Source organism: Delphinapterus leucas, chromosome 11 (assembly GCF_059928025.1).
Source record: "Delphinapterus leucas isolate spDelLeu-1000000601 "Yukka" chromosome 11, BTC_Dleu_Yukka2, whole genome shotgun sequence".
Lineage (NCBI taxonomy): Eukaryota > Metazoa > Chordata > Mammalia > Artiodactyla > Monodontidae > Delphinapterus > Delphinapterus leucas.
In genome coordinates this window covers 87,974,756-88,001,289 of record NC_143139.1, presented here as the reverse complement: position 1 = coordinate 88,001,289, position 26,534 = coordinate 87,974,756, and the positions used below count along the sequence as shown (strand labels likewise).

At 43.8% G+C, this 26,534-nt stretch overlaps 1 protein-coding gene across 14 annotated transcripts in view; it reads left to right on the top strand.

Moving 5' to 3' along the window:
• The first annotated feature begins 618 nt into the window (after nt 1–618).
• The window catches only part of BPIFC (BPI fold containing family C), a 43,684-nt gene continuing 17,768 nt past the window's right edge, over nt 619–26,534 (top strand). For 4 of the 14 annotated variants that reach the window (XM_089921250.1, XM_089921251.1, XM_089921248.1 and 1 more), the window contains exons 1-12: nt 6,269–7,173; nt 7,273–7,396; nt 9,063–9,183; nt 14,071–14,199; nt 15,325–15,480; nt 15,601–15,664; nt 17,858–17,918; nt 20,262–20,353; nt 22,104–22,280; nt 23,473–23,526; nt 24,326–24,496; nt 25,130–25,197. In XM_089921250.1, the coding sequence (XP_089777376.1) occupies nt 7,132–7,173; nt 7,273–7,396; nt 9,063–9,183; nt 14,071–14,199; nt 15,325–15,480; nt 15,601–15,664; nt 17,858–17,918; nt 20,262–20,353; nt 22,104–22,280; nt 23,473–23,526; nt 24,326–24,496; nt 25,130–25,197 (1,259 nt within the window). In that variant the 5' untranslated portion in view covers nt 6,269–7,131. The other 10 variants (XM_089921245.1, XM_089921242.1, XM_030763487.2 and 7 more) reach the window with 9 other exon arrangements.

Sequence of the window (26,534 nt, the reverse complement as noted above, 5' to 3'; positions counted from 1 at the left end):
AAAATCCTACATCCTGGGAAAACCAGGAAGTTGATCACCCTATCTTAAATTGTAAATTTAAGACCTTAGATACTTCATGTAATCAGATCCCTGGCCATCTAAAGTTCAATGACTAAAACATGGGGGATGGGAGTGGGGATGGCATTTAGAGACTAAAGACATCAAGTTCCATAATAGTTGATGAACCCACCTAAACTGCTTTCAAAGGAATTCTGGGAGAGGAAGTCATTAATAACCTGAAAAGGAGCAGACACTTAGAAATGCCATCTCTGGTCCTACCCTGAAAGATAAAGATGGTAACTAGGTCAGCGTGGCTATTAAGCCTCATGCTTTCAGAATGAATCTGATCCACCAAAAATCCAAAAGGTATTTTGGGCAGTAGCGGCACCACCAACTGCAGGCACCCTAACCGAGGGAAACTGACTTCCTATCCCAGAAAGGAAAGTTCTTCCTTTTCCAATTCAATACAATTTAACACCTTTTTCAATACACTGGAATTCTTAACTTAAGCATTCTGGTGAAGTAGCCATAAAAATTTCACAAGTTTGTGTGTGTGTGTGTATGTGTCTGTGTGCGTGTGTGTGTGTGTCTGTGTGTGTGTGTTAGAGAGATAATTATTGCATAGGTGGCATTGTTTTCTCATCTAGGTAGAGACTGAAGTGTTCATTCAAGTCATTGGGTAATTGAAGTGAAGCAATTATGTGTCACATTTTGAAAGAGGCTTTTTAAAAAAATCCACCCCTAGATGATTTAGACTTAATTATCTTGTCTTTGCAGCAGCTGAGTTCAAGCCTCAAGTGGAAAGTACATCGACTTCAAAGGCAGAGGGAATCAAAGGTGCTCCCCGGCTTTGGATACTTCCTCTGCTTGAGGTAAGAATCATGAACAAACTTCAGTTTCTGCCAGTGCACAGTCTCCCAACGGGAATTACCTTGTTGCTGGAGATGACCCAGATCTGGTAGGACACCTTGAACAGCCCCCTGTCACGTATCCTGAATTATTTTTGTCTGCCTAGGTTTTTCTGTTTTATTTCTTTTTTATGTCACTCACACAGAAGACTAACAGCTCTAAGAAAGAAACAAGAGTTGGTTTGGACTACATGTTTAGTTTTGCATCCTTCAGCAGTGTTAAAAGTGTTTGTTGCTCAGTAGTCTGGACTTATTTTTGCCTCCATTCCAGTGGGGCACCCAGCACAGAAAATTCACACTTGTCTCTCAACTGGTGTGGTTCAGATTAAGGAACTGCTGTGATCTCTGTGCTTTGGGACCAGGTCTTAAACCATATCAGTGACCTAGATCCTGCCAAGCAAAGGACCTTCCCATCTGCCTGAATTGTTTGTTTGTGTTAAGTATAGAGTTTGGGGGGTGAGGGAAGACTTGGTGTAAATTTTCAAGGCCCTTGTCATTAGAGATCTTGGTATAACATCAGACGTGTATGCTGAATCCCTTGAAATATTCTCCAGTTCTGCCCATATTCCATACCTGTTGATATAGACATTTTACCAATGCTATTATTTGTCTTAACTGTTAGGTTGGAATATTCTTATAGACTAGGCTTCTTTAAACCAATTGAATTGAATTTCTCAAACTTTGCCTCTATTTTAAAGGCTACATTTCATTCATTCATCAGTCCTTTTAAATTTTTCCAGAGTCTGTCAAAGCTCTCCTTCATGAGTGGTAATGGTAAGTTGATCTGTCTCAGCAATTTTCTGAGTTGTACTTGAGTGTTCTTATTTCCGGTCATCAAAATGGCTCAAGTAAGAGCCAAGTAATTTACAAGTGTTATTCTGTCTGAACATTGGTATGGCAATGCAGTGACTTCTGAGGTTTCGAATATTGGAAAGAAGCAATTCCTCAGAAGCAACGAAATAGGTAACTTGCTAGCAGGTTTTTAAATCATCTTGGATTCCTTCTTTTAACAGGCAACTTACCCTGCCCTTACTTGTCCGCCAAATTACCTAACCTTTTAGGAATCATCTCCTGGCTTGACAAGTTTCTATTCCTCCCCTGCCCATAAATTATCATCCTACCCAAACAATTCAACTGAAAGTTACATACAATCCGTCCCTTTAGAGCCCAGCAATTTTATTCACTCATAAAATTTCTAGAGGAAAAATATGTGTTTTCTAGGTGCAGTTTTGAGTTCCTGGATCTCCATCAAAGCAGACCACTTCAGAAACTTCCTTTAACCAAGAAGTGAAAGCAGGTTTTTCGCTGCTGGAAGGGAATTTAAAACTCCATTCGTACCCAAGAAAATACAAAGGGATTTGCACTTTGATGCTTGAAATTTTCCAGATGCTTAATGAGTTTTTCCACATATAAGATGGCATCAAGCAACTCCTATTTAAAATTCCCAGATTAAAATGAAAAATCTAGCACTATCAAGTCATTAAATGAAAGAAAACCATAAACACTAGAATTAAGAGCCAAAAGAACAGGTTTGATTCCCAAGAGTCTGACTTATTATGTGATCTTGGACAGGTCATTTGGACTCTCTAAGCTTCTGTGTCCACATGTCTAAGATGGGGGGAGGATGATAGTATTGTTGTGAGTTTTGTGAATGGTGAAGAAATACAAACTTATTATTTTAATTGTTCTTCCATTCACAAGTAATACCTCCGCTTTGGTTTATTGTGCTTTTTCACTGTAGAAATGGAGAGCTATTTATATGATGGTTTGATTTTCTCATTTCTTTCAACATTTTCTAGAACCTTCCTTAGTTCACCAGAATCTTGTAAGCAGTCGGTTGGTCCGTCAGCAAATATTTATTGATATATGCCAGGCAGAGACATAATTTCTACCTTACTTTGCATACAGTCTAATGGATATAGACTTTTTGGTCTAACATTCTTTCCCATTGCTTTCTACTACTCTGAAAATATTTTCCTCTTTTAAAAAATCTCCCTCTTGTGATAACCTATAATGGAAAATAATCATATATATATATATATATATATATATATATACATATAAACTGAATCGCTTTGCTGTACACCTGAAACTAACACAATATGGTAAATCAACTATACTTCAATAAAAAATTTCTCTCTTATGCCTGCCTAGGCAGGACACATCCATTTACAATTCTTTGCCTACAGTGATATTAGCATGACTACACATCAGTATGGCTCACCATTTGTTAAAACGTGGAAATACTTCTATACCAGTTGGTAAATAGCCACTAATCTAAGCCCCAGGAGTGTTCCTCTCACTCCCACAATCCCATCCATCTCTACCTATCCCCCTCTCAAGGACCCTGGACCACTCCCAGGACAACTAAAGGATCAAGGAAGGCCTAGAACAAATGGCAACTGGACCTAACTTCTGCATCCGTTCTGAGTATAAAGTGTTGTTGATCTCACCCTGCCTCCCAGAATGTGGAGGACTTCACGCTTGTTTATCCCACTCCTCACATTTCCTCCAGCCCTCAGATTACTCATTGCTTGATCAGAGGCCCTCCTCTCCTACTGGAATTCCTTCCCCTCAGCTCTCACTCTCATTCCTCAGTGTTGTCTTCACCCTGACGCTGCCCAGCTTCTTCCTGTAGACTGTCCTTTATTACCCAAACCAACTCCATAGAGCTGAGACATCACACTGAATGCATAAGGCCATAGCAGTTTTAAAATATTGAAAGACCTCAGTATCTAATAGTAAGTAGTCACTACTCAGAGTCCCCCACCCCAGCCCCCAGCGTAGGCCAGCCACACTGGCCACCCCTCCAAGACTTCCTCTGTGCTGCCCACGATCCGGTACCTAACCTCTCTGATCCTGCTCCAGAACTGTGGCCAACATCTGTTCTGACGGGTAAATGTGCTCCGCTAGTGCATAAGTGCTTTGTTAACCACCTCTGCAAAGAACCATAATATAATGTAGAGTGAAATGAGGGCTATTCCTTTACTTATGATTCATTGATTCCTTCTACCAGGACTTATCAATCACTCACTGTGTCCAAGACACCAAGCAAGCCAGGCTCTAAAACCTCCAAACCTGATGAGTCCTTTGCCCTCATGGCACTTACATTCTGGTAGGGGAGACTGACAATAAGTAAAAAATAAACATAGATGTGTGAATAAATATATATTTTGACTGAGGGTTCAGAAGGAAATGAGATTAGCTTAGGGAAGTCAGAAATGGCTTCAGAAAGAAGGCTATGGTTACAATGGACCTTAAGGATGCACAGGGTTTCTGCAGCCCTGAGTAAAATGGAACAGCATAAGCATGGATATTAGTCAGGAAACATGGGGTAAGTTTGGGGACTTGTCTGGACAGGGATGGGCAGGGGGCGGGATTATACGGAGGAGGCTCCTGGGAGATCAAGTGAGAAATGTAAACAGGTTGACTGAGCCAGCCTCTTCTCACACCTTAAGATGGATTCATGAACTACAGAACAGACACGTCAAGACCCTAATTCTCAACCTCATGGCCGTCTAGCAAAATGCCCTCATGAGCATTCACCAGTCTGAGCATAGGCCCACTGTACGAGTGGGGCAGCTTGTGCGCTAGACAAAATGCCAACACAAGGGATGAATGGAGCCTCCTTTTCTCTCCCCACCAAGCTGGATACACTAGTGTGGGATTTTCCTAGAACACTTTCTTCTGGCCCCACTTTGTGCCAGAGGCTGGTATATCTCCAGAGGGCACCTTTTCTCATTTCACACAAAAGCGCAAGATAGGCTAGCAATAGCCGTACTCGGACACTCCCTCCCTTGACCAGACTGCTCTGCTCCTTTCAAATAAATTCTCTGGAACACCCCTTCATCTGCATTATCCCTTTCCTACCTCTCTGGCCTTACCCGAGAGCACACACAAACCCCTTTATCAAACTTCTTGCTTATCTTGGCCAAACACAGACTCGCTCTCTCTCTCTCTCTCTCTCTCTCTCTCTCTCTCTCTCCCTCTCTCTCTCTCTCTCTGTGTGTGTCTCTCTCACACACACACCCCTCTTACAATGACCTTTGCCTTCATCTAGACTGCTCCTGAGTCCCAGCCCCTCTATGCATCCTTCCCTGCCCAGCTGGCCTGACTCCTCACTCTGTCTAAATGCACAGCTCCTACAGCTTCCTCTTCCCTGACCACACCCACAAATGCTTCCCTGATTTGTTTCATGTTTGTGTGTTAACTCCATGGGTATCTGTGTGAATGCAATAAGGATAGCTCACCCAGCTTGTAAACTCCCAGAACTAGAAACAAGGCCTGTAAATGTATTACTCACTCAGCTGTGAGTCTCGTTAAAAGAAACCTATGTCACTGTTGCTGTTGGTACCTCTGCTTCATTCATCAAGAAAATGGAGTGACATTAATTCATCAAGTCCATTAATTCAATAAGTATACATTGAACACTTACTGTGTGTCAAGTTCTAGGAATATAACAGTGAATAAGATGTGGCCTTTCTCCTTGGAGAAGATGTTTATTAAGTTTTTCCATGTGTCTACTATGTGCCAGGCATTGTACTAGACTCTGGAGTTATAGAAGTAAGATAGACAAGTAAAGACAATCACATTGCAGGATGGTACATATTAAGATCAAGGACTGCACTGAGTACTGTGGAACCTCAGAAGGCATACCTGGCCCACTTCATGGTTTCAAGGAAGAGACATTCATTCATTCATTCAATCAATCAATCAATATTTACCCATTAATTATACTACATAAAAGATGTAGTATATACTACATCTTATAGTAATTAAGTAATTTATGTTAGTAAATTATACTAACATAAAGATATTAAAAAAAAAATATTTACCCATTGCCTACTGTGTGCCAGTCACTGTTCAAGGTGCTGAAGTGATGAAGTCCTTCACCATGAAGCCTAAAAATTCCAGTAGGAGAGACAGAAAATAAATAAGATCTGTAGACTATACTAGATGATGACAAGTGCTTTGGAGAAAAGTAAAGCAAGGGAAGCATGGGGAATATCGAGGTCATGGGGGAGGGTGTTTCGTATAGAGTGGTTAGGAAAGGCTTCACTGAGACAACACTCAAGATACCTGAAGAAAGGGAAAGGCCCAGCCATGTGGTTATCTGGAGGGTGACTCGGTCAGGCAGAGGGCACAATAAGTGCAGAGACCTGGGGTACAGGCTGCTTAGAGTGATAGGAAAGATCAAGTCAGCCGGTGAGGCTGGGGCCAGGTGAGCCAGGCGTGTGTGCTAAGGAAGGTCATCGAGGAGGTAGAGGTGTGGGCAGGGCAGGGCCTTGCATTTGGTGGAAGGGCTTTGGCTTTTATGCTGAGTAAGATGGGGAACCACTGGAGGGTTTTAACGGGAAAGGGGGTGGGGTGATGAGGTCTGACTTTCATTTTCCAAGGCCCACTCTGGTGTGGAGAACAGCCAGAAGGGGGCAAGGGAACCTGAGAGACCAGTAAGGAGGCAGTTGTAAACATCCACATGAAATTATACTGGCTGATGTAGTGGCTGGAGGGATAGTGGTGGAAGAGGTGGGGCTGCCTCCAAATCCATCGTGTGTCAGAATGGCCTGGTAAGGGGAGCTTTCACAGAGGGAACATTGGAGCTGGCCCTGGAGGATGCATTCACCAGACAGATGTGGGTATGTGACCCAGAGGCAGAGAGACAGAGAAAGAGATGTATGTGCATGTGTGTTTACATTGGGAGGGTTATCAAAAAAGCCCTCAATCGTGAGAGAACTGACAAATTGAAGAATAGCAAATAGCTCAGTGTGGCCAGCTCAGAACACTGCCACTTAGACAGGAGGAGAGATAGGAGCTTGGAAGAAGTTTGGAGCCAGTTGTGAACGGCCTTGATTGCCACGCTAAGAGCTTAGACCTGTCTGTCCTGTGGGCCAAGGAGAGTCATCAAGGATCTTTAAGCAGATAAGTGGTTGCCTCACATCCACTGAGGCCACCTTTCCAAACTACTGACTCATTTGTTCTAAAACTCAAGAATTCCCCCATCCCACCCCCATTATCCTTCCCAAGGCATATCCAAATTGCTGTATTTTTTGTAAGGCTCTTGTATTGCACTGCATTATATCTTACTGCGTTACAATCATCTGTGTGTGTATGTCTGATTCACCCACTATTCTGTGGGAAGCAAAGGTCAGGGGCCACACATAGGTCATCTCTACATCCTCAGCACCTAGAATACGTTCCAGTGTGTTCAATAAATGATTACTGGATGGATGGATGGATGGATGGATGGATGGAGCAAGTTCTGGAAGTAAGCAATGAAAGTGAGAAAGCCTAGAAATGCTAGATGGAATTGGCCAATGAAAAAGTTAAGAATAATAAAAGGACTATAAATGTTGACTAATTGCAGATGTGTACAAAGATGGTCCAAGTCCTCTGGGGATGTTTCCTCCTGTGGAATCTCTACATCTCATCCGCTCAGACCATTTACCCTGGAATCAAGGCGAGGGCTACTCAGAGAGCTCTGGACTATGGTGAGTTGGATGCTTTCAAAAGCCAGGCTGTACTCACCTCCCAGGTGTAGTCTGTGACCCAAATCCAGAAGCTCAGATTGGTCTGTCTCATGACTGAGACAAGCTCTACAGTGGGGTGATCCAGAGCTACTAAGATGGCTGGGGGAAAGGTGTTGTCTAAAAAGTAATCACCTTGACAGTAGGCATATCCAAACATAGTCACAGATTCATATTTTCCCTCTCTCACTCCCCCGCACATGCATACACAATGAACATCTTAGAGCATATAAAGTACTTGGAACAGAATCTCACAATAGCATATGCCCAACAAATATTACCTACTGTTATTTTCACATATGTGAACAGACACCTCCACAGTTGCTAATGTCCCCACGTTACAGATGAGGAAAGTGAAGGACAGAGAGGCTTTGTAACTTGCAGAGTCACACAGCTAGTAAGTGAGTGTTGGGATCCAAACCTAGGCTGTCTGATAGTGCCTTCGGTTCCATCGTTCCATCCTTTACATTCTGTCTTTACATCTCCATATTACAGTGTTATTCACAGTATTATAGAGGATAAAATCTGCTCTTCTTAATCTCCAAAAAGGATAGGATAAGTGGAAGTGAGCTTAAGCTGTAAAGGAAGGGGTATAAGCAAAACTTCCTCCTTGAGAAGGTAAAAATGAAAAGATCATTCTTCGTTACTAAGTTACTTTTCTCAAGCTCTTTAATGTGGAAGAGGGCTCTGTTTCTCCACGAGCTCAGAGAAATGTGTTCTGTGGTGCTATTATATAAAGATGGGTTTATTCCAGGATTAAACAAAAGCAGTGGTTGCTAACCTTTTTGGAGTGCTGGGATCCTTTGAGAATCTGATTAAAATGTGAACCCTGGGGCTTCCCTGGTGGCGCAGTGGTAGAGAGTCTGCCTGCCAATGCAGGGGACACGGGTTCGTGCCCCGGTCTGGGAGGATCCCACATGCCACAGAGCGGCTAGGCCCGTGAGCCATGGCCACTGAGCCTGCACGTCCGGAGCCTGTGCTCCGCAACGGGAGAGGCCACAGCAGTGAGAGGCCCGCGTACTGCAAATAAAAAAATAAAATGTGAACCCTGGAAAATTTTCCCCTAAAAAATGGGATAGATACACATACACATGACCCACTCACAATCTTTCATTAGAATTTCAGGGGCTTCAAGTGTTCCCAACAGTCCATGGACCTCCATTCCAAAATTCCTGAATTTAAAGAATCTAGGAGGGAAAAAGGACGATGTAGAATAACTTTCTGGAACTGGCCATCAGGCATAGATTCTGGAGCCAAATTGCCCAGATTTGACTACTGGCTTCCCCAGTTCTTAGCTGTGTGACTTAGGCAAGAATTAACCTCTTTGAGGCTCAGTTTCTTCATCTGTGAAATTGGATAACGATGATACTTTGTACTTTTCCTATAACACTGTCCTGTGTTAACATCCTCCCATGCTGTTAGCTCTGGGTTCTTGGACAATTTCACTGGCCTCTCTGAGGACCAGTGTTTTCTTCTGCAAAGTAGGGACAATAATAACCACCTTGTTAGAATCCTGTTTTCTCAGTATCTAAGAGCATGGCTTACTTAATAAATTTAACTTGTGTGTTTAATGATATTATGCCATCATCATCTTTGTTATCAATAAACATTTTCTTTGGTTGCTTCCCAGGCATTCAAGCTGGGGTGGAGATGATTGAGCAAATGGTCAAGGAAAGAAACATCCCAGATTTAAAAGGTTCTGAATCTCCTGAATTTCTGAAAATTGATTATATGAACTACAAGCTTATAAAGTAAGTAAAAGAGAAGGACATTTTTAGCAGTGAAATTAATCTTTAAAATCTCAGGGTTGTGGATATGCCACCGTGAGTCCTGGTGTAACACCAGGATGGAGTAGAAGTTAACCAACCTTTGGTGAAAGGCTTATCAGATAAACCACCCAAGAAAAAGGGGTCATGGAGCCGGCATGTGGTGTTTGGCTCAGAACGCGTGGGTCCAAGTCACATCTCTGCTGCACACTCGTTGTGTGCACCTGGCGCATCTGCTCAGAGACTCAGTGCCCTCTCCTCATTCCTAAAATGAGAGTTCTAATTCGATGCAGATGTCGGCTGTGGGCACCTTGCCCCCAGAATTCTAAATGAAATTCTTGTTCATTCCATTGCTACCCCTACCCCCATAAACTTAGATGCAGAGTTCAATATCAGTCTCACAAACAAATCCGCTCTCACTACATCTTGTCTTATTTTGTAAAGTTTAGTCAAGACTTCAGAGGTCATAGGAGTGGATTACAAGGCACATGCTTTCTGCCCTCTTGCTATCTAGACCTCCTCTGCTTCTCTGGAGCAACGTCAGTTTCTTCCCCTGGGCTCATGCATAGCAGTTCCACCCACTCCTGGGCACCAAAGGATCATCCTAAATACTTTTCCAAGTAATTTTCCCACCAATAAACTTCTCTTCCTAAGAAGAATTCTGGTGGCAGCTATAATCTTTTCTACCATGTTACAGCAATAAAATCAAATGTCAGAATCAGTAAACAATAAAAAGCAGGTGATGTAACAAATGTGAAGATACTTCATAAAACTGAAGCTGCTGAACACGCTTTAGCTGATATACTTAGTGACAGCATAGACCATCAGTGTAAGAACAATGGAATTGCCACATTGATCCAGATCCTTGTCTCACCCAAGCCAAGAGTTTTGAGATTATATTTATATTGTTCCCCACCCTCTCAGATTGGGTGGACCCCAACTGGGTCCTTCTCACGCCAGATGAATGAGACAAGGTTCGGCAAAGCAGAGCAGAAACTGTATTCGTTGATCAAGGAATGGAGAAGGGAGAGCTCATGCTCTAAAGACACCTTCTCCCCATGGGAGGCAAGTGGGAGATGTTTAAGGGGTAAGAGGCCACTGCATCATCAGAAACTGGGGAAAAGGGCAGAGATTTCCAGGAACAGTGCTGCATGCACAGTCCCTTGCGCCCGGCACTCATTGTGCCTAGCAAAGTACAAGTCCCCTCTTTGGGCGGAGATCTTAGCACGGTGATGAGACAAAGGCAACCTTTGGGCACTTCTACGTTTCCTTGGCACAGACACTGCTCTTGCACTTAGGCTGGAACTGATTCAGGGTGGACGACTGTAGAGTTTCCTTTGAGGTGTAACTGATAAACATCTTTGACAAACATCAGGTGTTTTGGAACAAGAATAGAAATAGGTTAAAGCAGAGATCTTTCAGCTCCCTGGGGTATGTAGGGGTGATGGTACGAACCAGGAAAAGTGTTCAGCCGAATATAACAAAATTAGTGTGACTTAGATGAAATAGGGGTTCATTTTTGTCTCACAAATAAGAAGCTCTGAAGAAAAATTGTACAGATGAGCCTATTTTCAGGGCAGGAATAGAGACACAGACATAGGGAATGGGTGTGTGGACACAGTGGGGAGGATGAATTGGGAGATTGGGATTGATATATGTGCACTGCCATGTGTAAAACAGTTCGCTAGTGGGAACCTGCAGTATAGCGCAGGGAACTCAGCTCGGTGCTCTGCGGAGACCTAGATCGATGGAATGAGGTGGGTAGTGGGAGGGAGGTTCAAGCGGGGTGGGGGTATATGTATACATATAGCTGATTCACTTCATTGTACAACAGAAACTAACACTACATTGTAAAGAAACTATGCCCCCCCCAAAAAAAAACAGTTGAAGAATCCTATTGAAGCCCCACAGTTTCATCAGAATACAACTGTCTTGTATTTTTCTGTTCCCCTATCCTTAACTCTGGCCTCTGGCTTCGTTTGCCTCATGGTCTAATATGACAGATGCTCTAATTATAATACAGTCAGCCATTCAACAGGAATTTGTTGAGCACCTACTGTGTACTAAGGCTTTGTTCTAGGCATAGGGTATAGTGTAGTGAATGACACAGATATGCCTTTAGTGTCCAGTGAGAGAGATGAACATTAAATATATATTTACAAATCTAATGATTTAATTACACTGATGATAATGCCACAGCAGAAAAACCAGGGTGATTCCTGTAATATAAAGTGAAGGTAAAGATGAGGAGAAGCAGGTATTCCCATGCATTGCTAGTGGGAACAGATAAACTGGTACAATAATTTCAGACCTGTGCTGTTCAAACAGGAGCTGCTAGCCTCATGTCACTATTGAGCACTTGAGGTATGATTAGTGCAACTGAGTACTGGATTTTTAATTTTTTTAATTTCAGTTTTAATTTAAAAACTCACATGATTCAGTTACTGAAGAACTTTTAAGTCTGGAACAATTTGAATGTGTAAGTTTACTCTTTCAATTGAAAATTTTATCAGCTCTAAATACAGGTCAAGAATTTCTGTTGAAAATGCAATATCTAGATTGAGGTACATCATGAATATAAAACACATACTGCATTTTGTTTATTTTTGAAAAAGGAAAATAAAATATCTCATTAACAATTTTTATATTGATTACATGTTCAAATTATAATATTTCCCATTTTTAATGTGACTAGATAATGTTAAATTACATATATGGCTCACATTATATTTCTATTAGACAGTGTTTTTTTTGTTTTTGTTTTTGTTTTTTGCGGTACGCGGGCCTCTCACTGCTGTGGCCTCTCCCGTTGCGGAGCACAGGCTCCGGATGCGCAGGCTCAGCGGCAATGGCTCACGGGCCCAGCCACTCCGCGGCATGTGGGATCATCCCGGACCAGGGCACGAACCCGTGTCCCCTGCATCGGCAGGCAGACCCTCAACCACTGCACCACCGGGGAAGCCCCTAGACAGTGCTATTTTAGGAGGTGATTTTTAAGGATTTTTTTAGGCATGGTTTTTGACCCAACAATTCCACTTCTCAGCACGCTCCCTAGAGAAACATCTACACAAACAGCATATATGGGGATGTTCACTGTGGCACTGTTTATAATGCAGAAATACTGGAAACAACCTAGATGTCTACCCACAAAGCAATGATTTTTTTTAATCCATAGCTTAGATTACTCTGCAGCAATTACAAAGAATGAGTTAGACCTATACGTATCAAAATGAAAATATTTCCAAGATACATTAATCTCTACCATCCTCTTTTCACGGTGATCCTCAGGATATTTGACAGAGAATAGGTAGGAAAGGATGCAGAAAAGAGGAAATAACAAATAATCCTTTCTTATTGGCTGTCACATTTTAAAATTTTCCCTAGTTCATAACAGTGCTTTCTCCCGTGCAACAGTTATACACAGATGGCTTCATTTTGTCTTCTCAACCTTCCCATGAGTCACACTTCTTTTCAGTGACTGACTGAAAGAGGTTAAGTGTCTTGCCCAAGGTTGTACAGCTAGCACAAAACTTGGCTCCGAGCCGAGTGCCCTTTGCACGATGCACGAAGCGCCATAGCTTCCTGGTTAAGAAGCCTGAAGACAGATTGAGGAGGCTTCCAGGTCTGGTTCTACCACTTATCTATGACTTCAGCCAAGTTTCTAATCTTCTCATCTCTGAATTGCAGATTGCAAAATCAGCAGCAGCCTCATAGGATTATGGTGAGGGTTAAAATGAGGTAACACATGTGAAGTGCTTACTCCAGTGTCTAGCAGGTAGTAATTGCTCAATAGATGGTCATACTAATAACTTAACATAATGCACGTGGCCATCTACCTATGTATGTTGCATGCCACCTACTGCCTCTAGTGACCTGTGTGACAGCTCAGAGAATCCTAGGGGGAGTTAATGCTCTAAAATAAATTTCTCAACTGGGGAAGATACTGTCCACATAGAGGACATTTGGGAGCAAGGCATGCTGTTTATTGTCCTGATGATTTAGGGGTGGGGGGAGGGACACGATTGGCATTTAGTTGGTACATATGCCAAATATCCTGCAATTTGTACAACAGTCCTCTACAAAAAAATAGTTGTCCCATCCAAAATGTTAATGTTAGGCTTCCCTGGTGGCACAGTGGTTGAGTCCGCCTGCCGATACAGGGGACACGGGTTCGTGACCCGGTCCGGGAGGATCCCACATGCCGCGGAGCGGCTGGGCCTGTGAGCCATGGCCGCTGAGCCTGCGCATCCGGAGCCTGTGCTCCGCAACGGGAGAGGCCACAACAGTGAGAGGCCCGCGTACCACAAAAACAAACAAACAAACAAACAAAATGTTAATGTTTCCCACATTGAGAAACACTGGAACAGTTGAGAAACACTGGAACAGCTGAAGGGAAAAATAATGATGGCAGTGTTTTGTCTTTAAAGAAACTAAAGAAGTCGATTGATTGTTTGCAAATCTGTTCCTAAACTTGCTCATTTCTCCCCTCAGCTAGATACAAGGGGCTTCCTGCCAAGGGTGTGAGAGGAATTAGAAGGCAGTGCCCTGAGGCTGCACTGCATACCTAAGGGTCCTTCCTCTATAACAGCAGTCCGAAACCTTTTTGGCACAAGGGACCCGCTTCCTGGGGAGCGATGCGGAGCGGCAGATGAAGGGCTTGCTCGCCTGCCCGCCACTCACCTCCCGCTGTGCGGCCCGGTTCCTAACAGGCTGTGTACCGGTACCGGTCCGTGGCCCGGGGGTTGGGGACCCCTGCTCTATAGGAATTCACAATTGCCCATCTTGGGAGTTCTACCACTGCATTTCCGATTTTGCCTTACTTAGAGATGTGCTGGCTGAGTCGCACTAACTCCTCTGTTTCCTGTTTTACAGCATAAAAATCAATGCCTTTTCACTTCCAAATACTTCACTAGCCTTTGTGCCTGGGGTGGGAATCAGGGCCCTGATCAAGCACGGCACTGCCAACATCAGCACAGACTGGGAAATCAAGTCTCCACTTTTGTGAGTATTCCACTGAGAAGCCTACTGCTGTTCTGGGGGAGACGGAGCAAGAAATCAGAAGTAGATAAAGTTGCCAATGTGTTTGACGTTAGGCTTCTTTCCCTCAGCCATTAACCATCTTTCTCAAGAGCATCTTTCCAGGAGAGATTTAAATCAGAATATCTCTACTGAGGGCAGGGAGGAGGGGGCTGAAAAGCATCCTTCCCTTAAAGGCAGAGCCACTGATCAACATGTCATTTAAGATTTCCTGGGACTTCCCTGGCAGCCCAGCGGTTAAGACTCCCCGCTTCCACTGCAGGGGGTACAGGTTTGATCCCTGGTCAGAGAACTAAGATCCCACATGCCGTGGGCTGCGGCCAGAAAAGAAGATAAAAAGAAAGGACCAAATTCATGGTACGGTTACAAACCACCTACTATGTATAAGTCACTGTGTGGGTGTAATGTTTAGGTCTGCCTTGGTTGATGGCCCAGGATGACACATTCATTCATCCATTTGGTCATTCAATATCCATTTATTGAGTACCTACTGACTGTATCCATTTATAAATGGTATTGAGTACCATTCATCCCTGTCTCAAGAACTCCAGTCTCGTAGACGGTAGGGATATAATATGTTCCCCCATAAGAAACATAGATTCATGTATTATTCATTTCTTTGCTGACTCATCAACCATAGATTGAGTGCTTATTCTGTGTCAGGCCATGAGCTAAATCCTGGGGCATGGAGATGAATAGCACCACTCCCTCAAGGAGTTCACAGATGACATCTAAGTGTCACCTCCCCATCTATGCCCCTCCTAAATAAGGTGTGGCCACCTTGACCCCTATGTTCTTCCTCCAAACAAGCATCGTATATGAATGGTGCCTAATACATGCTCAACCACTATGGGGGCCAGCGCACTCAAGATGAAATAAATGCAAGGTTCCTAGAGCTGTCACCATTCACATATTTGTTACTTCGTTTGTTCAGTAAATATTCACCCCTACCTGTTGTAGGTGCCAGGAATCCAGAGGTGATGAAGTTCCTGCCCTCCTGGGGCTTAGATTCTATGGTTAATCAGAGAAACAAGATCCATCTGCACCCCTGCCCAGGCTTGGGTAACCTTGCACTTCTTCTCTCAACAGCCAAGACGCAGGAGGAGCTAACTTGCTTCTCTCTGGGGTCTACTTCACCGGTATAGTTGTCCTGGCCCGGAATGACTTTGGTCACCCAATCCTGAAGCTCCAAGACTGCAATGCCCAAGTGAGCCACAATGACATCTCGTTTTCTGGAGAGCTCAGGTGAGCACCCTGGTGGGCAGTGGACAGTCTGGAGCTGGGTTCTCATGTGGCACCTAGGGGCAGTTATGAACTGGCAGATATGATCCTGTGTAAGCCCTTTTGTAATCTTTTTTTTCCTAGTGTCCTATATAACTCCTTTGCTGAGCCCATGGAGAAACCCATTTTAAAGAACTTAAATAAAATGGTAAGTCTTTAGAGGCTATACAGCCATAGTAACATGCCATCAGCAGCAGTTCTGCCATGCTTTGATTAGCTTTTAGTCAATAAAACTTTCCTGAGCACCTACCGTGTGCTAAGCACCATCCAAGGCACTTTCACACACATTATCCTTTGCAAGTTAATAGTTTCTCAAGTGCCTACTATGTGCCAAACATAATGGTAGGTGCTAGGGATGCAGAGATAAATAATACAGCATTCCCTCCCTCAAGTCCTCGCCCCAGGGTGGGCAAACAATCAAAAAGAGTTCGTTTATTGTGTACCTACTACATGCCCAGCACTCTAGGCTAGAGTCTGTTGAGGATATGGAAAAGGAATAAACTTATCTGTTTAGGAAAAACCAACTCAGACTTGTGAAACTGCAACTGAATAAGTATTTGAATTTCGTACATACTTACATGGTCATTAGGTTGGACTGAGGGGGTTCAGAGAACTGGAAAAATTAAGTAAATAGAGCCTAGGAGTATCCTATCCTGGGAGATATTTTTGGAGAGTGCAGGACTTGAACTGAGCCTTCAAATATAGGTAGGAATTGAATAAGTGAGGAACGGGAAAGAAGAAAGAATATTCCCAGCCAAGTGAAACAGTATAAGTTAAGATGGCATCCAAGTATCTTGATGCCAGAAGTCAGTGTCCGAGGAAGGGAAAGATGGAATTGGCCATGTGCCCTGTTTCCATTCCTGACAATATCTTCCCTGAACGCTTTACCCACATTTCTGGGGAGACGAGGAGAGAGGTGAGGAGGATGGGAAAAGAAGGGAGATTCCTTTCTGGAAAAGAGGGACAAGGATGGTGTCTGGCTGTCTCCAGCCCCCTTGTGTTCAGTTCAGCACTTGGAAGGCAGTAGGTGCATAATGAATGTCAGTGAGGAAATCAACACACAGAGACGTTAAGCAGCTTGTCTAACAAGGTTGTCCGGCTGGTCAGGGGACACTGAAGCTTCGCAGCCTTTCCCGTCCTTACCTGAAAGGTGCTGAGTGCCAGTGGATGTGCATATTGAAGAGTGCCTGGGAAACAGTGCTGTTGCTTTCAGGGACCCCACACTTGATCATTCCTTTGTTCAAAACAAGGCATGGTCCTTTGTCCTCCGACAAGAAGCCAATAGTTAAGTTTGCCTGGAGCTTGTGTATGACTTAGAGATCATAGATGCTTTGCTTCTAGGGTTCCCTCTGTGCCACTAGAAAAGGCCAAGGGTGCTCAGACCACAGCTGTCTAGCCATGTCAGGCCAGATTTCAAATCCTACTGATCTATAACTCCTGGCAACTCGCTTACCCTCTCCAAGCTTCTGTTTTCCATCTGTAAATAGGGGCCAGTAGAGCCTGCCTCTCAGGACTGTAGTGAGGATGAAATGAGGTTGGCAACAGCTAACATTTACTGAATGCTTACTCTGAGCTGGGCAATCTCACGTGGATTGCCTCAATTTCTACTCACAGTAACCTGACGCAGTAGATACAGCTATCATCCCCACGTTGCAAATGAGGAAACTGAGGCCAGAGAGTACAAGTAACTTGCCAAGGCATTCAACCCCAGGCAGCCAGGCTCCTGAGCCTCTGCTAGTAACCACCACACTGCGTGCTCAGCACACTCCTGGCACACGGCATCGAGCTTGATACTCTTCCTGTTTCCTACAGATGTGCTTGGGTCTGATTCCAAATTGATTTTCTAATTCCAAAAGGGGCTCTGATCTAAATAGATGTCTGATCTAATGGGCTCTCCGAGCAGCCCAGCAAGGAAATAAAGGCCCTGCTCTAACTCTCCCTGGCAGGGCCTGGCATGCTGATGGCAGAGGTGGCAGGCAGGGGCATCCCTGCCGTTGGGAGAGGCTCAGCTGTGCAGGCAGCAGGTTCGCCAGGTGTCGTAGCACTAACATGGACTGGGGCACATGCCCTGTCATGCTGCAGAGATGAAAGCCAAGGGCTTGTTCTTTTATGGGGCTGAGTGGGTGTGGTCCCGGTTGCTATGAAGTTGAGCCAGCATTCAATGTCATGCCACCCATACGTACGGAACCTGAGGCCCATAGGCATCAACTAATTTAAGGGAGAGTCCAAAGGGAGAATGTCTCCTCACTGGAAGGCCTTTGTTGGGGTCTAGGCCCTTAAACAGTGGTTTCCAGTACAATGTGATAACCTGCATTTTTTTTTTTATTCCTTTTATGGCCAGCTCTGTCCCATTATCACAAGTGAGGTGGAGGCACTGAATGCCAACCTCAGCATGCTGGAGGGTGAGTCCCAGAACTGTCTCTTCTGGGTGTTTCTCCTCCCACCTTCACACGCAGGTGCTCTCCAGGTGTGCTTTGCTCCAGCTCCCCCATCTGCTTTCCCCTCTGCAAACTAGCACCGCAGGAAGGTGCATGGGAGGACCTGCCCATGTGCAGGGCCCGCTCTTTTCTGCTGCTAACCAGCTTCACTGCAGGTGGGGGTGACTTCAGGAAACTAGATGCAAGGCAAAGAATTAAACTGTCGTGAGCCTTAATCCCAGCTCTGGCGCTAAATCCATCCTCTTCAGAATGATGAATGCTCATCCTGACCAGTTATCTCCTGGTTCTAACCCCTCCAGTGGCTCCTATAGCTGCCTTCAGGATCAAGTCCAAATACCTTAACATGGACTACAAGACCCACCTGCCGTGCTCTGGCTCCCTCTCACCTCTCTGGGCTTCATCTTGCACCTTTGTCTGCTCCAGCAATCAAACTGCTTCGACCGCCTCACACCTTGCCTCCAGTCATGCTGTCCTTTCTGCCTAGAAGAGCTTTCTCTTCCTCCCCTCCATCCATCTATTCACTTGAGAGATACTTACAGGGCACCAATTTCTTCGCCAGCACTGTGCTAAGCCCCGAGGGATGCAGCCCCTTCTGCTCCCTACCCCGCAGGCATCCCTTGTCCTGTTCACTCCTCTTTAGCTCTGAAGGCTCAGCTCAGGCATAGTCTCTCCCAAGAAATCCTACCTGACAGCCCACACCCCAAACTCCCGCCTCCTCAACGCTCACATGACACTTCGGGCAGATCTCTCTTTGCACTTCATCCACTTACCGCCCCCCCACCCCCGCACCCTGCCATGGTATGCTGAGCCCCTGTAATAGGCTGGGTGCTGTTCTTGGTGCTGGGGATGCAGCAGTAAGCCTGTGAGACAGAAATCCCTGCCCTCATGGGGCTAATGAGAGGAGACAGCCAGCCAGCAAGATAATAAATAAATCTATGGTATCGTTGCAATAAGTGGTAAGAAGAAAAATAAAGCAGGGAAGGAGCTGACGAGGGGTTTTTGTTTAAAATAGCATGGCCAGGAAAGGCACCACTGAGCAGCTGGCATTAGAGTAAAGACCTGAATGAAGTAGGGAGTAAGCCGCTCCTAGGTCTGGATGAAGAACATTCCAGGCAGAGGAAACTGCAGGCTCAAAGGCCCATGTGGGAGCATGCCGAGTGCATTGGAGGAATTTTGAGGAGTCCATCCCGAGAGCAGAGGGAACGAGGGGAAAACAGCAGGAGGTGAGGTCAGAGAGTGGGAAAGCAGATGGCTAGACCTTCAGGGCTCTGTAGGTCACTACAAAGCCTGGCTCTTAGCCTGAGATGGGAAGTCTTGAGAGAGTTTTGAGCACAGCTTTCATGAACTGACTTATATTTTAAGGAGATCACTCTGGTTTCTGTCTATTGATAATAGGACAGGATTCAGGGTGGAAGCAGGGAGACCACTTAAGAGGCTAGTGCAGTGACCTATACGAGCAAGGAAGGCAGTGACCTGGATGGAGTGACGAAGATGGTGAGATATGTTCAGGTTTCGGATGTACCTGGAGGGTAGGGACAGTGGTATTTGCTGACACATTGAATGTGGGTCATGAGGGGAGTCAGGCATGAGGCCAGGGTTTACTCTGAGCAACTAGAAAATTGGAAGAGTGGAATTACCGATACCAAGATGGGGAAGACTATAAGACTATGTTTGTAGTAGGCCCTCTGGAGCTCAGTTACAGATCTGCTCTTATTACGCTGTATTATAATTTCCTGTTTATATGTCTGTCTCCTCCTCCAGACTGTGAGTTCATTGAGGGCAGGGACGTTGACTCTTCTCCGTGTTCTCAACACCGAGCACAGTGCCTAACTCACACTAGGTTCATAAATATTAGCTTGATAGAGGGATGAAAGGAGATGATGGCTGGACAGATGGATTGATGAGTGGATGCAGATAGATGAATAAAAAAGAACAGATTGGAGAGGTAGGGAAAGAGAAAGAAGATGTTGAAAAGATGAGGAAAGAACCAGTGGAGGATTGCCATGTCCTAGGTTGCTGTGGGCAAATTTCTGTACTTCTGGGAGCATGCATAAAAGGCTATGTACCAAAATTTTACTGATGGTTCTCTCAGGGAAATGTGATAAAGAAGAGTTTTTACTTTCTTCTTTTGATTTATCTACTTTTCCTGGGTTTTGAAAAGTGAGCAAGTATTATTTATGAAACAGGGTAAGGGTTAATTTTTGTTTTAAATAACAGAGGATTAAAAACTTGTTCTGGATAAATATTAACCATGTGTTATGCTATACCTTTAATAAATGTAAATTTTCTTTTTTCTTTGTTATTTAGTTTTAAGAAGCATTGACAACTATACCCTGCTGGATTATTCCCTAGTCAGTTCTCCAGAAATTACTGAGAATTACATTGATCTGAATTTGAAGGTAATCTTATCATCGTCAGAGTCCTAAGCTTGGCATCAGTAGCCATTGTCCAAGGATCAAATACTACGTGCAGAGGGACATACAACTACATTCTCGCCCAACAGTTTAATTTTCTCTCAGGCAGTTCTCTCATGTTTATGCTCCTTTAAAAGACTCTTGAACATCTTCTGGACTGGTAAATGATTGCTTGGATTGCACAGCATATGCCTGCCTTCTTCAAGAAAAGTATCCTGATGTCTCTGCCTCTGGGAGTAAGGCTGCAGACTAAGGGCAGCAAGTAGAATAGTCTGCGTTTATTAGGGCTCAACAGATCAGTAGACTATAAATATTGATAGTTCTATTCCTAGCTCTCAGGTTAGTCGATCTAACTGAGGGCTGCTGAACTCTGTCAGGGCCATTAACACATGATAATACTGTTTGCTGGGCTTCCCTGGTGGTGCAGTCGTTGAGAGTCCGCCTGCTGATGCAGGGGACACGGGTTCGTGCCCCGGTCCGGGAGGATCCCACATGCCGCGGAGTGGCTGGGCCCGTGAGCCATGGCTGCTGAGCCTGCGCGTCTGGAGCCTGTGCTCCACAACGGGAGAGGCCACAGCAGGGAGAGGCCCACATACCGCAAAAAATGCTGATTCTGGAAAAGTGATTAACTGTGCTTTTGTCCCAAAGTAAATATAATTTATTTTAAAATTTATTTATTTTTTGTTGGGGGGCTACTCCTCGTTGTGGTGCGCGGGCTTCTCATTGTGGTGACTTCTCTTGTTGCAGAGTATGGGCTCTAGGCACGTGGGCTTCAGTAGCTGTGGCAAGTGGGCTCAGTAGTTGTGGCTTGAAGGCTCTAGAGCGCAGGCTCCGTAGTTGTGGCGCACAGGCTTAGTTGCTCCGCGGCATGTGGGATTTTCCCGTACCAGGGCTCGAACCCGTGTCTCCTGCATTGGCAGGCGAATTCTTTTTTTTTTTTTTTTTTTTTGCCCTACGCAGGCCTCTCACTGCTGTGGCCTCTCCCGTTGCAGAGTACAGGCTCCAGACGTGCAGGCCCAGCGGCCATGGATCACGGGCCTAACCGCTCCGCGGCATGTGAGATCTTCCCGGACCGGGGCACGAACCTGTGTCCCCTGCATTGGCAGGCAGACTCTCAACCACTGTGTCACCAGGGAAGCCCAAGTAGGCGAATTCTTAACCACTGTGCCACCAGGGAAGCCCCCATTGGTTTTTTTTTTTAAATGTATGTTGGCTTATGTTTCAATCAGAGTCATTCAACTCTGTTAAATATTACACAAGACACCATTTTGTAATAACAGCCTATACCTTATGAAGGCAGCAGTAAAAATGCCGCAAAAATGCTTTGAGCCATTTAGAATCCTGGATCCTTCTGAGTCTTTCTGTGATGCCCCAGATGCTCAGAAGTTATGGATTTTGAAGGTCAAAAGTTTGACATCTCTACATGACACTTCAGAAACTATTCAGAGCTGTCCTTCCTATTCACCTGCCTTCCTGTCTCTGAGAAGAGGACTAACAAGGAACTTCTTGCTGGATTACACCCCAGGGTGGACAGACACACTCAGATATGCTCAAGAAGTCATCAGAGCTCTGAAACATAGTCCCCAGTCAAGGAGTCAGAGGGCTCGTGGTTTTTTCAACCCTACTGAGTTTCTGGAATATTCCTTATTCTGACTTGAGTGGGTCCACCTTCTTTAGTCCTGCACATTCGAGTCTTCCCCTGATAACACGGGTCTTTCTTTCTGTTTCCCCACAGGGCGTATTCTACCCCCTGGAAAACCTCACAGATCCCCCCTTCTCATCAGTTCCTTTTGTGCTCCCGGAACACAGTGACTCTATGATCTACGTTGGAATCTCCGAGTATTTCTTTAAATCTGCGTCCTATGCTTATTTTACAGCTGGGGCTTTCAACGTCACTCTCACCACAAAAACGGTTAGGAGAGTTAACGGGTGATGACAATCGACACCAACATTTAATCTTGTTATAAGTATCCCATTATGGGGGGTTTTATGTCATAGTTTCTATTCCTAGGCCTTTGTAGACACTATCACTCCTAGCAGGACAATGAATGAAGGGATTGTGGAATGAATGTTGATACTAGTTGGGGAGTTGTTGGGTTTCCAGTTCTGCTAATTTCAGCTTTTTATGATACTGGGCCACTGTTCTTCTAGACTGATCTTCAATAATACCAAGAAATCCCTCCACTACTTATTACCTGTGACAAATACCTATGAAAATTTGGTAATTTCAATGTACTTAACTTCTCTGTGCCAGATTTCATCATTTGGAAAATGGGAATAATAATGTTCCATACTCATAGGGTTGTTATGGGCATTAAAGAGGTTTAAATATACGTAAAGCATTCAGACCAGTGCCTAGCACAGACTACATGCTCTCTAAGTGTTGATTATCATCATGATCGTTATTATTATTTTATTATTTGTGTTATGCCAACATAAAGATTTCTCCTGTTAGTAATTACAACTGACATCTACAATGACCAGTAAATAGCACAGATATTCATTGATCCTCTTTGTCATGCCCCTCCCTTTTATAATGAGAACTCTCTCTTCTACCAGTCAACTAACAACTTTTATTGAGCATTCCTTATGTATCTTTTCATTCTCTAGGCCCTAATTATACAAATAATTATAAATCTTGTGTTCAAAATGCCAGTGGCAACACCAGCTGCCATACAGTACTGAGAATTAGACACTTCTAGCTTCAGACTTGAAAACCATTCATCTGTGAAGATAAATTGCTTATGCATCATACGTCTCAGTAACCTCTGAAAAAGAGGACAATAACACAAGACATTGTTAACCGCTGTAAAATGTTTACACATGGATCGTAGCCATATGATATACACTGTGTTCCTAAGGTTAAAAGGCCCTTAGTCAAAAGCAATGTAACTTCCTGTGTGACCTAGGACAAGTCACTTTACTTCTCTGGGCCTCAGATTTCCTGTGGTTGGGCTATAAAATAATCAGTCACCTTCAAACACTAGGCATTTTTGGTGCAACAGCTTCATGATTCATAAAAATTATAGGGAATGCTGCATTTTTCCCTGAAAATACAACCCAGGTAAAAACCTTACAGTGACATGATGGTCTTCATTTCCCAGATTTTCAACAATTTGATTCGCAACTCTCAAGGCCTTGGCAACATGCTCTCCTGGGTGAGTGCTCAGGGTTTGACTCCTTCATGGTGTATTTGGTTTCACTGCAATTACTTCCGGAAGACTTTTTGTTTCTTTATGTTCCTTTCTGGTCCAAGCTTGCATCCATATTTCCATTCTTAAGAGTTTTTCTTTTAATCAGATATCCACAAATATTAACTGAACAGTACAAGTTACTAGGAAAGACATTGTACACAGAATAAATCATTTGTTCCTTCCATAAGGTTCCACCACACTTTAAATAATTAGCTTAAATGGGAAAGGAAGGAATAGTGCCACATTGTGACTTTAGTAAAACAACTATTAATATCATGCTGTCATGGGATCTGAGTATTGGACACAGTATATTGAAAGGCTCAGGTTTGCCCTGGAGGACAGAGAGATGCTCGTGTAGCATCCTGGGTTTAGAGCAAGGATCTTGAGTCAGACAGACCTAGATTTGAATCCCAGTTCTATAACTTACTCATCTGGAACCTTGAGAAAATTACTTAACTTCTCTGAGACTCACTTTCTTTAGTTGTGAAATGGGAATTCCGATAGAACCTGCCTCAGAGGGATTTTTTGGAGATTAGATGCAATAATACTGAAAGTCCTGACATGGTGCCTGACACACAGTATGTGTTCAATAAATGGCAGCTGTTATTATTCTTATCTTGTTATTGGTATAATTATTAAAGAGCTTTTTTCTGTTCTAACTGTATGATGTAAGATTTAATCACCACAGGCCACCCCAAATTTGTGATTTCCCCTCTTCAACTCACGACTCCCAATCTCTGTTTCTCTCCCTGAATGTGGGCAGATTGCAGAGCTGTACATCTTGTCCCAGCCCTTCATGGTACAGGTCTTGGCAAGAGAGCCTCCCGTGGTCAATTTATTACCAGGTAACTTCACCCTAGACATCCCTGCCTCCTTCGTGATACTCACCCAGTCCAAGAACTCGACTGCAGAAACCATCATTTCCATGGACTTTGTAAGTCTGCGGGGACAGGAGGGCAGCCTACGGATACCAGTCCTGTTCGTGCAGTAGACCACTGGCCAGCAGGGTCTACTAAATGTTTGGAGGGATGGGATGTGATCCATCGATTAGGAGAGAGGACAGGGTGGGGGTAGGTATGGGAGGCCAGTGCTCATACCCCCAAACGTTGTAAACTAGCTCTCCCCGCTTCTCCACGTCCTGTGTGCCCTTCCCTCTGCTTCAGTTACATTGATAACCAAATTTCTTTTTTTCTTGAAATAAGTCAGTCAAGGTGGAATTCAAGTTTATTTGAGTAGATGAAGGCCAAATAAAATCTGAGAGAAAATGACTGAACAATGAACCTAAGTGAGACATCTCTCTCTCCCTCTCTCTCCCCCTACTGCCCCCCACACACGCAAGAGAGAGATTAGAAGACAAGGAAAAATAATTTAAAGGAGATCTTCAAACAAAAAGTCTTTATAGTTAGTTTCCCTACCTGCAAGACAATATTTTTAGAGCTATTTCCTTCCAATATTTTTTGAGATGAGAGTGAAAGTGAAGCTTATGTTTCTACTATAGGTAATGATATTCATGGCCAAAATGGATAAATTCACTCATCTCACTAATGTACACCTTTGTTCTCTGCAGGTTGCTAGTACCAATGTTGCCCTGGCTATTTTGGGACAAAGATTGATCTGCTCTTTATCTCTGAACAGGTAAGCTCAGTTGATGTGACTGTTGGATGGTAGTACTAAGTGAATCAACAGACCTTAGAGACAAGTGAACAGTAACAAAACAGGTGAAGTTACCATTCAATAGAACATGAATCACTTAAACATTTCTCCTATAATAGTCCAGATAATTTCAGAATATGGACCTAACTGAAAATTATGAAGTTTTTCTTTTTTCTTCCCATTAGACAATATTCAGATAAATTTGGCAACAAAATTATTGTAAATTTAATTCCACAATGTAAATTCTCATTCTAATGGTACAGCAGTGTAAAATAAAGTTCCTCTTCAACAAATTTAGAATGGATGCTATTGAAGAAAGAGCATGAAACTTTGAGGTCAAGGAATGAAGTTTCAAATCCCTGCTCCCTGGTTCCAGAACCGTGATCAAGTCTGTTAACCTCTTTGAACCTCAGTTTCCTTATCTGTAAAATAATGAAGTTGGACAAAATCATCTCTGAGTTACCTTCAGGCTCTGACACTCTGATCCCTTTACTAAAGTGGAGAATATAACAAGACCATGCCCCACGGCCTGGCTGGCTCTCAAACACAAACCATGCCGTGTGAAAGGGCTTGAGCAGGTCATGTACACAGATCATTGAACACTAATTACCACTGGGAAGAACCACCTGCAAAGCCCGTTCTCCTCAGCCCAATAAAGCCCATAGCTGAAGCCATGAATCAGACTACCTGGGGTGGAGGGAGGCAGGGGAGGATATACAGAATAATCAGGTGGCCCAGACTAAATCCATGAAAGGACAAAAAGGAAGCAATAAAACAGACAAAGAAATCCCAGTCTGAAAAGATTGGGAAACCAACAGAGAGAAAAAGTAAGTCAATCACCATAAGTCAAATTGATGGTTAGGAAGACTATTGTAGAAACATGGAAAATGTTTTCAATAAAATAATATGAAATGGAATAAGCAGAATACAGAACTGCATAAACACAACAGTCAGCCATGTAAACTAGCTTTCCATCTGGATAAGGAAGTGAATTACAGATGAAGGGTTGTGTTAGACTATGAGATTATGAGTCGGTTGTTTCCTCAAAATTTTCTTTATAACTATGTTGTTTTCCCAATAAAAGGAACAATAAAAGCAAAAAGTAATATGGCTTCCCAGAAATAAAAGACTTCATGAAGGCTTTCTCCTCAACTTTACCCAGGCCTTCAAAGAAGGACTAATTTCTCCATTAAATTCTAAAGGCACAGTGCCCAGAGCCTATGAGACTTCAGGGACCCATGAAAATGTTTTCATATATTTTAAAATGAGAATTTTAGGGGCTTCCCTGGTGGCGCAGTGGTTGAAAGTCTGCCTGACGC